Genomic DNA, 13,288 nt, shown 5'->3' with positions numbered 1-13,288 from the left:
GCACAAAAAGTTCGGAGAATCATCCCATTCTTAAATGAGGGGTCTTACATACATTTACATCAATGTGAACCATTAATAAAAACATGCATTATATGAGATATCCAGAGTATAACTGAAGAGCCTAACCACTGATACGAAAATTATGCAAGTGTTTTTTTAATGGGTTCTTTTTTATAAGTGTCACTCCGTTTGCGGTCTTAAAACTCTCTAGAATGGGACATTTATATTGTCATCATTCTGCGTGTCATCGGGCTTCAGGTGTTCTTGATGTGGGACAAGATTTCCTCTAGCAAATACACAGAAACCCCCAGTACTCACAGAACGTTCTCATAAAAGAATCTGGAACGCAATCAAGTCTGTGTTTACGGATACATACATTATAACGCCACAAAGGCGGAGGGCCATGTTACCTAAGGAGCGCTAGTCCACTTCAGTGGGCCGTCAGGGGTCTGACGGATTAGCACCGCTTAGGGATGTGGCCTTAAGCATTACAGTGCATAATGACCACCTGCTAACACCGTTTCATCCACCTCCTTAGTGACAAGTGAGTTCTCCTGCGGGATTAACGCCCTGTCAGAGGGGGCCGGGGACACAATGCTCGGTAATGTTACAGGACACGGTGACATACTGCAGCCATACAGCCAATTTAGCCATTAACTTCAAAGGAACCTTCCCTGTCACTATGGCTCCATAACTACTCCCTGTGAGGCCGGCTGATTTAAAATCTTGACAAATAATTGACACTTGAAATTTGGGGGTCAATTTACTAAAATCTCCTGGCTGCAAAAACTGGGGCACAGCCCCATATACATTAAAGAAGAGGAATCCCATTTAAAGCAATGGTTAGCCACCGAGGTCAAAAATTACAGCTAAAAGGTTGTGTGTGTGTGTGTGTATCTATATATATATATATATATATATATATAAATATATATATCTCCAATAATGATAAGCTGCATAGCGTTAATACAGACTGCTTGATGCAACAAAACTCCCGTAGATGAACTCCTAATTTAAGACATCCAGCTACTGTGCAAGAAGTGTTGAGTGTGAGAGGTGATGTAGTGTGAGTGTGGCAATGCAGTGTGAGAAGTGATGTAGTGTGAGCACGGCGATGCAGTGTGAGAGCGGGGAAGTAGTGTGAGTGCAGTTTGAGAGGTGATCCAGTGTGGATGCAGTGTGGATGCAGTGTGAGAGGTGATGCAGTGTGAGAGGTGATGCAGTGTGAATGCAGTGTGAGAGGTGATGCAGTGTGAATGCAGTGTGAATGCAGTGTGAGAGGTGATGCAGTGTGAGAGGTGATGCAGTGTAAATGCAGTGTGAGAGGTGATGCAGTGTGAATGCAGTGTGAGAGGTGATGCAGTGTGAATGCAGTGTAAGAAGTGATGCAGTGTGAGTTTAGTATGAGAGTTGATGCAGTGTGAATGCAGTATGAAAGGTGATGCAGTGTGAGAGGTGATGCAGTGTGGATGCAGTGTGAGAGGTGATGCAGTGTGAATGCAGTGTGAGAGGTGATGCAGTGTGGATGCAGTGTGAGAGGTGATGCAGTGTGAATGCAGTGTGAGAGGTGATGCAGTGTGGATGCAGTGTGAGAGGTGATGCAGTGTGGATGCAATGTGAGAGGTGATGCAGTGTGAATGCAGTGTGAGAAGTGATGCAGTGTGAATGGTGATGCAGTGTGAGAGGTGATGCAGTGTGAGAGGTGATGCAGTGTGAATGTAGTGTGAGGTGATGCAGTGTGAATGCAGTGTGAGAGGTGATGCAGTGTGAGTTTAGTATGAGAGTTGATGCAGTGTGAATGCAGTATGAAAGGTGATGCAGTGTGAGAGGTGATGCAGTGTGGATGCAGTGTGAGAGGTGATGCAGTGTGGATGCAGTGTGAGAGGTGATGCAGTGTGAATGCAGTGTGAGAAGTGATGCAGTGTGAGAGGTGATGCAGTGTGAGAGGTGATGCAGTGTGAGAGGTGATGCAGTGTGAATGTAGTGTGAGAGGTGATGTAGTGTGAGAGGTGATGCAGTGTGGATGAAGTGTGAGAGGTGATGCAGTGTGGATGAAGTGTGAGAGGTGATGCATACATTTAAAAACAGCTGTTTATATATCATAGGCGTCTCAACCTAAAATATGGGAACTCATTTCAGTGCAGAGAGCAATCTCCGAGGTCATTTTTGCATAGAAGCAATGAAACGTTTTACCTCAAAGAGAAGAACTAAATTCCCCACATCACATAGTTACATAGTTACATAGTAGATGAGGTTGAAAAAAGACATATGTTACATTTACACGACAGATACTTTATCCTATATCCGTACTTACAGTACGAGTACAGATCGAGGAAGGCAAACAAAAACCCCAGTGACACATCATCTAATGATATCTCATAAGGAGAAAAATACATTCCTTCCTCTCCCTGGATCAGCATCCTTCCCATGTTTACTTATTTGGTGTATCCCTGTATACCTTTCCTTTCTAAAAAGATGTCCAACCTTTTTTTGAAGAGATCTATTGTATCTGCCATCACAGTCTCCATGGGTAATGAGTTCCACACTGTAACTGCCCTTACTGTAAAGTACCCTTTCCTTTGTTGCTGGTGAAATCTCTTTCCTCCAACCTTAAGGGGGGTACAGCTAACAGAGTATCGTCCAAGTCATTGTCCAGACTCTATTCCCTGCACTTCCCCTGGCTGTCCACTTTCTCTGCCACTGTTTGTGACCCTCTGTCCCTTCGCAGACAGGAGTGTGAGGAACCTTGGAAACTTCTACGGCTCATCTGAAAGAATAGATTAAAAATAGGTTTTCATACCTTGAGATTTTTAGGCACCATTTCCACGCCCCCACGTTGAATCTGCGTTAATCCTTGTGCGGCCTCATCGTGGTCAGCAGGGGCACGAAGGCACGAAGGCACTGGCGCCCAACGCCGGCACCCTCCCAAGCCCTGCTATTCACAGGCAAATGTTCTGCTACAGAGCAGATGGGCATCTCCTGGTCTCTATAGAAAGGGGTGTGGGGGATGGGCCAGACTGAAGGGGGGTGGGGGCTTGGGGGGGAATCCTTAACTTCACACCAGGCTCAGTGAAGTGTGTACGGGAAACACAAAATCTGGCACTGGAACAACACATGGCTGAATCTGTGCTTGTCTGATACTGGGGGGGGGGGGGGAGTTGCTGTCCCCTCAGGCTCTCAAGGGGTTAATACACTTCCCCTGTCTGCTGTGCACAGACATCACTAATGTGCTTCACGTGCCTCCTAAGATTGTAAGTTCTTTGGCCCAGAGATTCGCTCCTCCTAATGTTCTACTGTTATGCCTGCTGCTGTAATCCATGTATTGCAGGGGTGGCCTACTCCAGTCCTCAAGGGCCACCAACAGGTCAGGTTTAAAAGGATATCCCTGCTTCAGCATAGGTGGCTCAATTAACGACTGAGCCACCTGTGCTGAAGCAGGGATATCCTGAAAACCTGACCTGTTGGTGGCCCTTGAGGACTGCAGTTGGCCACGCCTGATATATTGTATCAGCGCCCCCATGTATTCTATGCTTCCTGAATAAGAGGAAGCGCTACATACAATGATGGTGGCATCCACTAAAAACAAATAGTAATAGTGGGTGGCAGTGGCTTTTAACCCCTTACCTGCTAGAGGGGCTTGCACTGCACCCTGTCAGAAACCCCTATGAGGTTCAAAGAAAGTTACAAACATGCTGAATCTTTCACACGAACATCATAAAGACATTGTGGCACGCTAACAGATCTCTCCGCCCCAACGCTAACAGATCTCTCCGCCCCAACGCTAACAGATCTCTCCGCCCCAACGCTAACAGATCTCTCCGCCCCAACGCTAACAGATCTCTCCGCCCCAACGCTAACAGATCTCTCCGCCCCAACGCTAACAGATCTCTCCGCCCCAACGCTAACAGATCTCTCCGCCCCAACGCTAACAGATCTCTCCGCCCCAACGCTAACAGATCTCTCCGCCCCAACGCTAACAGATCTCTCCGCCCCAACGCTAACAGATCTCTCCGCCCCAACGCTAACAGATCTCTCCGCCCCAACGCTAACAGATCTCTCCGCCCCAACGCTAACAGATCTCTCCGCCCCAACGCTAACAGATCTCTCCGCCCCAACGCTAACAGATCTCTCCGCCCCAACGCTAACAGATCTCTCCGCCCCAACGCTAACAGATCTCTCCGCCCCAACGCTAAGAGATCTCTCCGCCCCAACGCTAAGAGATCTCTCCGCCCCAACGCTAAGAGATTTCTCCGCCCCAACGCTAAGAGATCTCTCCGCCCCAACGCTAACAGATCTCTCCGCCCCAACGCTAACAGATCTCTCCGCCCCAACGCTAACAGATTTCTCTGCCCCAACGCTAATAGATTTCTCTGCCCCAACGCCAACAGATTTCTCTGCCCCAACGCCAACAGATCTCTCTGCCCCAACGCTAACAGATCTCTCTGCCCCAACGCTAAGAGATCTCTCTGCCCCAACTCTAACAGATTTCTCTGCCCCAACGCTAACAGATTTCTCTGCCCCAACGCCAAGAGATTTCTCTGCCCCAACGCTAACAGATTTCTCTGCCCCAACGCCAAGAGATTTCTCTGCCCCAACGCTAACAGATTTCTCTGCCCCAACGCCAAGAGATTTCTCTGCCCCAACGCTAACAGATTTCTCTGCCCCAACGCTAACAGATCTCTCTGCCCCAAAGCTCAAAAGGGTTTTAATTAAAAGAAACAAACACTTTGGTCAAAGCAGTGATGTGTATCTTGGGCATCTACACTGAGTGATAAGACGGGTAACTACTACTTCCCAGGACCCCAACCTTCTCTTCTGTTCTCCTTAATATGCTAAATGTATCTGGGATTGCACATTAAGTTGTCTTTAAAGCATCCATAAACTGTCAGCCCTCTACCAATCATACAATGCACTCAGCAGCACTCAGATGAAACAATGAATGTCAAAATATATTGAAAAACATATTGAAAAATAGATGCAGAACCCCCCCACCCCCTCATATAAAAAGACACAAAAGAAAGCAACAAAAGTGGGCGGTATAGGGGAGATCCCCTATACCCATTCTTATTACCCTACAGGGGTCCGCAATGCTTTGCAAAGCTAGGAGACAGCGGACATGTTTGCTGGGTGCAGTGTGTTGTGTTGGGCTCGCCCCCCTACTATAAGAGACAGCGGGACAATAACGTACAATGGACATGGCACAGGAGACTGCTGGGTGTCCCCACAAAAAAAGGAGCTGGTTTGTGCTGAGCTCAAATACACTACGGAGAGAATCCAACATAGGGGACAAGAACCGCTAAGAAATACTCCTGCGTAAGACACCTTCTGTGCTGGGACAGGTCTAGTGACTGCGCTGTGCTGGAACGTGTCATGAAGTAGCACAAACCCTAAAATATAGCTGCAGTTAACCTTTTCTGTGCCAGAGATCTGCTACGCAATTCATGCATTACTGGTCATTCTGTATCTGAAGGGAAATGTGCCAAATTCTCTTATTAACGGGAGGAGAACATGCCTGCTGCCAGAGGGATAGTGATGGTAGATGGACGGTGTTCAGCTCGACTTTCTGTACAAGTTATACGAGGAGTTAAACGTTAAAGCACATTATGTAGAGACGAGCTCACATGCGCCTACACAGTTAAATCGTAACCAAGTACATTGGCGTTCACAAAGAGAGGTGGACGCGGGCGCTGGTAACCCCTCCGGAGCGCCTCATTGTCGTGCGGACACCTGGCCACTGATGGAAGTCTCTGTCTCTGACCTGCTGCGGTTTGGCAAAAAGTGGCAGGTCCTAGAAGAATGGATTTACCGAGGCCCAGCTGTGCCTTGTGTTCCTGTACGGGGAGATCTATAACGGGCCCTTCGGTGGAACGAGCCCGGCCCGTTTCACGTACGCAGTGCAGATGCAAGGAAACAGCAGTGCTTCTCTTCTGCGCTGCTTACACAGCTCTGCACAAGCCCGGACAATAACATGAATGCACAAGGACGTCACACAAAGGCCAAGGTCACAGGTAGCCAAATGTAGACCTTCATAGTATCTTGCCCCCCCTGAGCATGTCCTGCTTGTATTGGTTCCAGTGTTAAAAAAATATTTTCTTAATCTCCGGCTTCTGAGGTTACCATGGTAACAATTCGACTGCACTGGGCTCTGGGGGAGAGCTCCATTTTATGCTCCCGGACGATGAATATTTCAAACACTAAGATCTTCTGAATGGAGCATCAGAATTAAAAAAAAAAAACAGCGATTAGCATGGACTGCTCCTTTAAACATTTTGGGTGCCAGAATACAAGAAAGCCACCATATAGAATTCCTAAAAGTCAGAACAACTCGTACCTCCTTATGCTTTATCTGTCTCATGCCCAGGAAACTGGTGCATGGAGCACTCCCCTAATCACATAAGGTGGCAGTGACCCCATTACTTTGCAGTACAGAGTCACAAAGATCACTGCTACGGGCTATTTGCTAAGAACTCCAGTACCTTGTCAAGTATAATCCCACAGGAAGGAAAGCTCGGGGAACACTCTCTCGCGTCACATAAAAAAGACGTGCCCCATTACCCTATACTGTATAATCATTGGGAGACCCTTCCTGATCACATAGCAGGAAGGAGTCAGCATGTGGTGAAGTGGTGATGAAGGTGTATTTCGGGGCTGTTCAAATAACATTTTCCTTAAGGGCCCAAAATGGGCCGTAATGCATTGTTATACATATATAAAAAGAATTCAAAATGTCCATACGTTCAGGAGCACTTATATCATTGGTGGCCAACTCCAGTCCTCAAGGGCCACCAACAGCTCAGGTTTTCAGGATATCCCTGCTTCAGCACAGGTGGCTCAATCAGTCCCTGCTTCAGCACCGGTGGCTCAATGAGTCCCAGCTTCAGCACCGGTGGCTCAATCAGTACCTCAGTCTTCGACTCAGCCACCTGTGCTGAAGCAGGGATATCCTGAAACCCTGCCCTGTTGGTGGCCCTGGAGGACTGGAGATGGCCGGCCCTGGCTTATATTATCTGTAATATATCATTGTATGACCCTAGCTTTAAAGTGAATTTAAATATGAAAAATTACCCTTAACTGCCTGAGCAACTGCAATTAAAATAGCCAGAGCGGACAATCCCGAGGCATCGGCAGACAGATTTGGAAGAAGAAAACACGTGTGTGTGTGTGTGTGTGTGTGAGTGTGAGTGTGAGTGTGTGTGTGTCTATATATATATATCTTGTCCTATGATATCAAAAGTTAGTCCTAATAAAAAAGGTATCACCTAATACTGAAGAACTCATTTATTCTGCACTATTACAACTAAACTAACACAGCTATTTCCGTTATATATATATTTTTTTATTTAAAAATGTTAGTAAAAGCTGTGACCAGTATTTAGAGTGCCGGGGATCCAGCCCCGGGTCATGTGATCGCTCCTGGCACGATCACATGACACAATCTGGGCCCCGGATGCCGGAAACGAAAGTGAATGGGGCTCCCCCCGTCCGTTTCGATCAGGCTCGTTCCTCTGACGGTCATCCCAACCCCCTCCCAGTAAGCGAGCGCGCGCCCGCCCATGCGCGCACCCGCAAAGGTTAACGTGTATATATCGCCTGTCTAGGACACGAGAAAATATCATTGCCGTATAGGTAAAAGTCAATATCTACATTCCTTCAGTACTGAGGAAAACGCCTTCAAATGTTCTTTTTGACAGGGAAAAATATATATATATCTGTATTTAAAAAGGAAGGTATTTTGATATGACAAGTTCTGAAGATTAAGCGTCTTTAATGAGTTTTTCCAATAGAAATATCAAGAAATTCCAAGTCAGGAAGTAAGTTTATGGCGTTTTTACCAGAAATGCACATAGTACGTGTTACCTGTACATCGCCGATATGTTCTACTGCTTATTATATTATAAAATGAAACACGTTATAAAAATGAGTAAAAGAAGGAATGTAGCTACCTTATAATAAATAATCAGGAATAAAGATCTGCATGGGGAGATCAATCTCTCTTACCAGATAGAAGGTAACACTGACCCCGTTATCTTATAAAGAGAGAATTACTAGCAGGACTGGCCGATCAATAGGTCTCTCTCTCCCCGAGAGGGAAAGTGCCTCATCTGATCCAACATCAAGATTCGTTTATCTTGGCTTACAGCTCCTGGCCGACACAAGCCTATTGATTGCGCCGTTAATTTTGGGCCATGGTGTAACAAACGGCTTAATAACCCGGCACCTTTCTGCAGTGTCTCAGACCGCTGACCTCCCAGCACATCTGCTGCACACGTCCAAGCACAGGCGTGCAAACAGTGTCACAGAAGCACAACAGGGGATCGCAGTATGCTCCTGACAGCAGAAATATATATTAAATGAGGGTAAAAATCAATGAAACGTCAGTTGTAGCCCCGCGTAGCAGACAAAGATGTGGGGGGTGGGGGGTGGGGGGTGGGGTTAAACAACTTAGTGTATGTAATCAGCTTTAGAAAAACTAAATTGCCCTTAAACTGTCTTAGTTATTTCTATCTATGACAAATGAATGTTTTGCATTACTCTGGGAACACTTGAATCAAGCGTATCGGCTACTTATGTTTATCTGTTTGGCCAATGATGGAAACAGAATTACTTTGCAAACAAAGAACAGAGCGAGGGACCATTCCGCTTTGAGGACTGACAAGCGGTCTTATCAGCAACAGACATTTATACACAGATCGTAAAAAAAAGCAATACAGGGCATTTGTGTTTAGCGAGGAAATGGAAAAGTGAAAAAATATATATTTAAAAATACTTGTAGTTGTCTGTAAGGAGTATACGGGTTACATTTAATCTAATAAACAAGCCACTGTCATTAGTTCCCCTTTGTCCTAGGAAGCTCTGGCCCTTTAAGTCACTTGTAATGTGATAGGCTTCCTTAGGCTTTGTCACCACTGGCGCTGAGCGCGCTCATGCTTAGAGCATGAGCGCCGGGGGTGTCCTGCAACTTGCGGACGGGCGCGCGCGGGGAGAGGGGGGGTGCATTGCGGGCTATCGAGCGAGCGGGAAAGTTTAAAAAATGTATTTACTAAAGCGCTGAGTGTGTGTGCCCGCGCATTTGCACGTGAGCGAGAACATGCATATATATATATATATATATATATATATATATATATATATATATATGCATGTAACCGCACCAAGCTCAGCGCCAGCGGGGACTCAGCCTAAGCAAGATTCAGTCACCTTTTATAGCAAAATTTTTATTTATTTAATAACTGCCCTCTACTTTAAGTTCTTTCAAATCTAAGGCGGTCTCACATTTTAACCTGGTCTGTAACTGTTTCATACGCTCATAATATATATTTTCTTTAACTGTGCACGCAATGTCTTGTATATAATGTATACCCTTCATTTATGTAACTGTACTTGTAACCATATATTATTTGTTTTACTCTGTGCCCAGGACATACTTGAAAACGAGAGGTAACTCTCACTGTATTACTTCCTGGTAAAATATTTTATAAATAAATAAATACTTTTAGCTGTTTGGCAGCATCCTTAGGCTGCGCTTATAGTACCGGCGACAGCAAAACAAATGCATTGCCGCCGTCGTGTGCGCTTATAGTAAGCGAAGCGCGATGGAGCGGTCGCGATTGCTGGATGTCATCTCTATTTGATTACATACATACATACATACATACATACATACATACATACATACATACATACATACTAAAGAGCAGGGTTAAATGCATGGAGGTTTGTGAAATTCTGTAACTCTATACAACGTCACACTTCCCTTTATAAGCGCGTTTCTCCCATTGGGGAATTGGGTGCACACATTTAGGAGATTTAAATGATAACGTGGAACAAATTAGCAACAGAGCTGAATGCGTAGCAGGGTAACGGGATCTGCTGTGTACTTGTGGAATGATTGCAGCCACAGTTAGATCCAGCAGGGGGATCCCGAGACACTAGATCTCCCTTCTCAAATGTAATGCGGTGATCTGGAAATTGTACGCTAGACCGGGGGGTGTTCAACTCCAGTACTCAAGGCCCCTCAACAGGTCCGGTTTACAGGATCTCTCTGCTGCAGGACAGGTGGCTCAATCAGTGGTTCAGTCTGAGCCACCTGTGCTGAAGCAGGGATATCCTGAAACCTCTTAGGGGGTTTTGAGGAGGCTGAGATTTCATCATGTACAACGGTTTTCTTTCTAACCCTTTAGTGTTGTAAATATCTCTATCTCAAGAAAGCAGTGTATAAAAGAATAGGGATGGAAGACCGAGGCCCCACATTGTGTTATTCTGGGGTTGCCCTTTAAAATCGGGGCTTTTAAAAGGGGAGGGAGAAATTGAAGCCCGTGCAATGAGTCACAACACTGGTTTCCCCACCACAACATCTGGTGTGACTTATTCTTCTGAATAATAACTCTGCACTTTATTCAATAACTGCAAAGCTTCTCCCCAGCAATGCTTGGCTGTAACCCTGCCCTGCACGGATACTACATACACTTCAGGGTATAGGAGACCAGCAACCAATGCCCCTTTCAACCCCTTCAGAGTTAGAGGGGCCTGGGAAAGCACCGTGTTGCAGGACTCTTTAAAGTGTTAAAGGACCAATAGGTAAAACAGCTGCTGAGGGAACTGCAAAGTGTTGTAAAGTGATGCAGTATGCGACTGATCCAAGGGATTCTGGGTAAGAGTATTTCTGGATTTATTTGGACATACGAACATATACATAAGAGAGAAGTCGGGACGCATTCCCTATAAACCGCTGAGCATTTATCAGGTCAGTCTCAGATCATCAAACTGCAATACCGAGCCTCAACCAATGGGAGAGCGGCAGTGTAACGCTGGTCAGTCTCACACTCGGGCAGAGGTTTAACCACGTGGTTTAACCAGGCTTAGTCCAGAGGGTGGTGCACGCACATTACTAAAAGTAACTGGCACGGGTGCTTAGCAACAGCGATCCAGTGCAACAGCGACCAAGTGCAACAGCGATCCAGTGCAACAGCGATCCAGTGCAACAGCGATCCAGTGCAACAGCGACCCAGTGCAACAGCGATCCAGTGCAACAGCGACCCAGTGCAACAGCGATCCAGTGCAACAGCGACCCAGTGCAACAGCAGAAGTCACAAACAATACAAGGTGCAAAATAGAATAAAGTGGTACTCCAGTGCTCTTTCACAATAAATGAAATCAATGAGATCACTGCCAATAAATGTCATGGATTGTGAAAGAGCACAGAAGTGCCACTTCAATCAGGCACAGGACATAAGAAATATGTGCGGTACCTGCTGCATACACAGGTACTGCTGGAGGGTAAGACATAGCTGAGAATTAAAGGTTGCAAGCCACTTTTCCCCTGATTTTTGCCACATAAAAAGCTGAAGTCTTGGTAAACAAAGAGTATAAAATACCCTCACTGGGGGCGAGATATATTGTGGAGCTTTCAGCTATTGTGAGTGGGTAATAGGTACGCTGGACATTTTAACTTTCAGGGTATGGACCTCATCCACGGGATAACCAACATATGCATTTTGGGGTCATTGAAACAAGCGAGTGACCTCAAAATCCAACTCCTCACTGCGCATAAGACCTGACCACTCATGTCAGGCGTCATCGCAATCCTTTCCCCCTGGTACAATGTAGCCATTGCCTTGTAAGTCTCCAACAGATTGCCCTAATCAGGTTTTCAGGCTATCCCTGCTTCAGCACAGGTGGCTCAGTCCCCGCCTGAGCCACCTGTGCTGAAGCAGGGATATCCTTTGGAAATTGGGTGCAACAGAAGGGGACAATGTAGTCACACCCAGCGACCTCTCCTAGACCGGGACTTTGGACAGACTACTCTCACGAGACTGGTTGGGTTAATCGTAGGTTTGTGGCTTCTACAAGACTCCACAAAGCCCAACGTCACTCCCCATGAGAACCTGCACTCCGTGCGTGCTTTATCTGTACTGCACTCCTGCCTTGCGGGCTGATAACTGGCTGCATGACTGGCAACCCGTGGACCGGATACTAAGTAGCCCCAACGTATTTCTTCTTTGCTGTAGCTTTGGGATGTAGCATTCCTGGATTTTTTTCTAACCCCGTGTGTAAGTGCAGCGGTGCGCAAACTGGGGGGGGGCGCAAGATTATTCAGGGGGGCGAGGGCGTTTGCAGGGGTCCCGCGCTCTTCCCGCAAGGCATTTAAATTAATGCCGGGGGATCGCGTGAGGCCTCTGCAACTTCACTTACCTTCTCTACGCCGTGGGGTCATGTGACCACGCTGGCATGGCAATGAGAAGTCACGTGACCACCCGCGGCGTCATTTGACACCGGAGAGCAGGTAAGGGAGGGGGGTGCGAGCAGGGAGGGTAGCAGGAAAGGGGGCGCACGCTTGAAAGATTGCGCAGCGCTGTGTTAGTGTAACCTTGAGTAGTGCGGTGTCGGGCCCCCCTGTTTGGGAGCATTACCCCCCCCCCTGGTGGTTGTGTTGCGTAGTACATGGGAGGTTAGTCTCTGTTCACAGAGTAGCCGAGGGAGAGTAAAAGGAATTCCCCATCCAGACAGCCCCGATCCCATCTCATCAAAACGAGAACATTCTGGATTCTGGATTTGTTCACACCTCGGCAGGGCGTGTTATTTTACACACTGACCTTGTCGAAGAACTGATACAGCGTCACCGTCTTCTCCAGCCTGCTGCGGGATTCGTCCAGCCGCTTGGAGAATTCTCCCACCCTCTCCTTACAACTCTGCAACTTCACTCTGTATTTCTCAACTTCCGGGGACGCCAGGTCCGGCCAACTTTCCGTCTTCTGCAGCATCTCCTGGCCCCGCCTGCAGTATTCCTACCCGCGAAGCAAAAGGATGCGTTACACTCCCAGTTACAGGTGTTAGCGTGTAAGATTGCAGATACTTACCCATAGAGTGTAAGCTCTTCGGGGCAGGGACTACTTTTCCTAATGTTACTTTTATGCCTGAAGCGCTTATTATACGCCTATAGTATATATCATCTCTAACTGTGCGTGCAGTGTCTTGTATATAATGTATAACCCTGTTCATCTATGTAACCGTATTTGTAACCATGAATTTGTCATCTTAACTCTGTGCCCAGGACATACCTGAAAACGAGAGGTAACTCTCAATGTATTACTGTACTTCCTGGTAAAACATTTTGTAAATAAATATTCCCATTATGTGTTATATTATTATGGCACGTGTATTACTGCTGTGATGCGCTATATAAATATATACATACATATTATTCCCCGTCCAGGGTTCATATTGGAATAACTTGGAGCAGTATAAATATGAAGGATAAAAAAATGTAATTACAAAAAAAAAATAGAGG

General features: G+C 46.4%; 1 protein-coding gene across 2 annotated transcripts in view; it reads right to left on the bottom strand.

Annotated features, from left to right (window-relative positions):
* Positions 1–13,288, bottom strand: part of LOC142469902 (puratrophin-1-like) — a 106,439-nt gene that overhangs the window by 27,971 nt on the left and 65,180 nt on the right. For both annotated transcript variants that reach the window (XM_075576647.1, XM_075576648.1), the window contains exon 13: positions 12,594–12,785. In XM_075576647.1, the coding sequence (XP_075432762.1) occupies positions 12,594–12,785 (192 nt within the window). The remainder of the gene's footprint in view (positions 1–12,593; positions 12,786–13,288) is intronic.

This window comes from Ascaphus truei, chromosome 19, assembly GCF_040206685.1.
Source record: "Ascaphus truei isolate aAscTru1 chromosome 19, aAscTru1.hap1, whole genome shotgun sequence".
NCBI lineage: Eukaryota > Metazoa > Chordata > Amphibia > Anura > Ascaphidae > Ascaphus > Ascaphus truei.
This window is presented reverse-complemented; position numbering and strand designations above follow the sequence as displayed.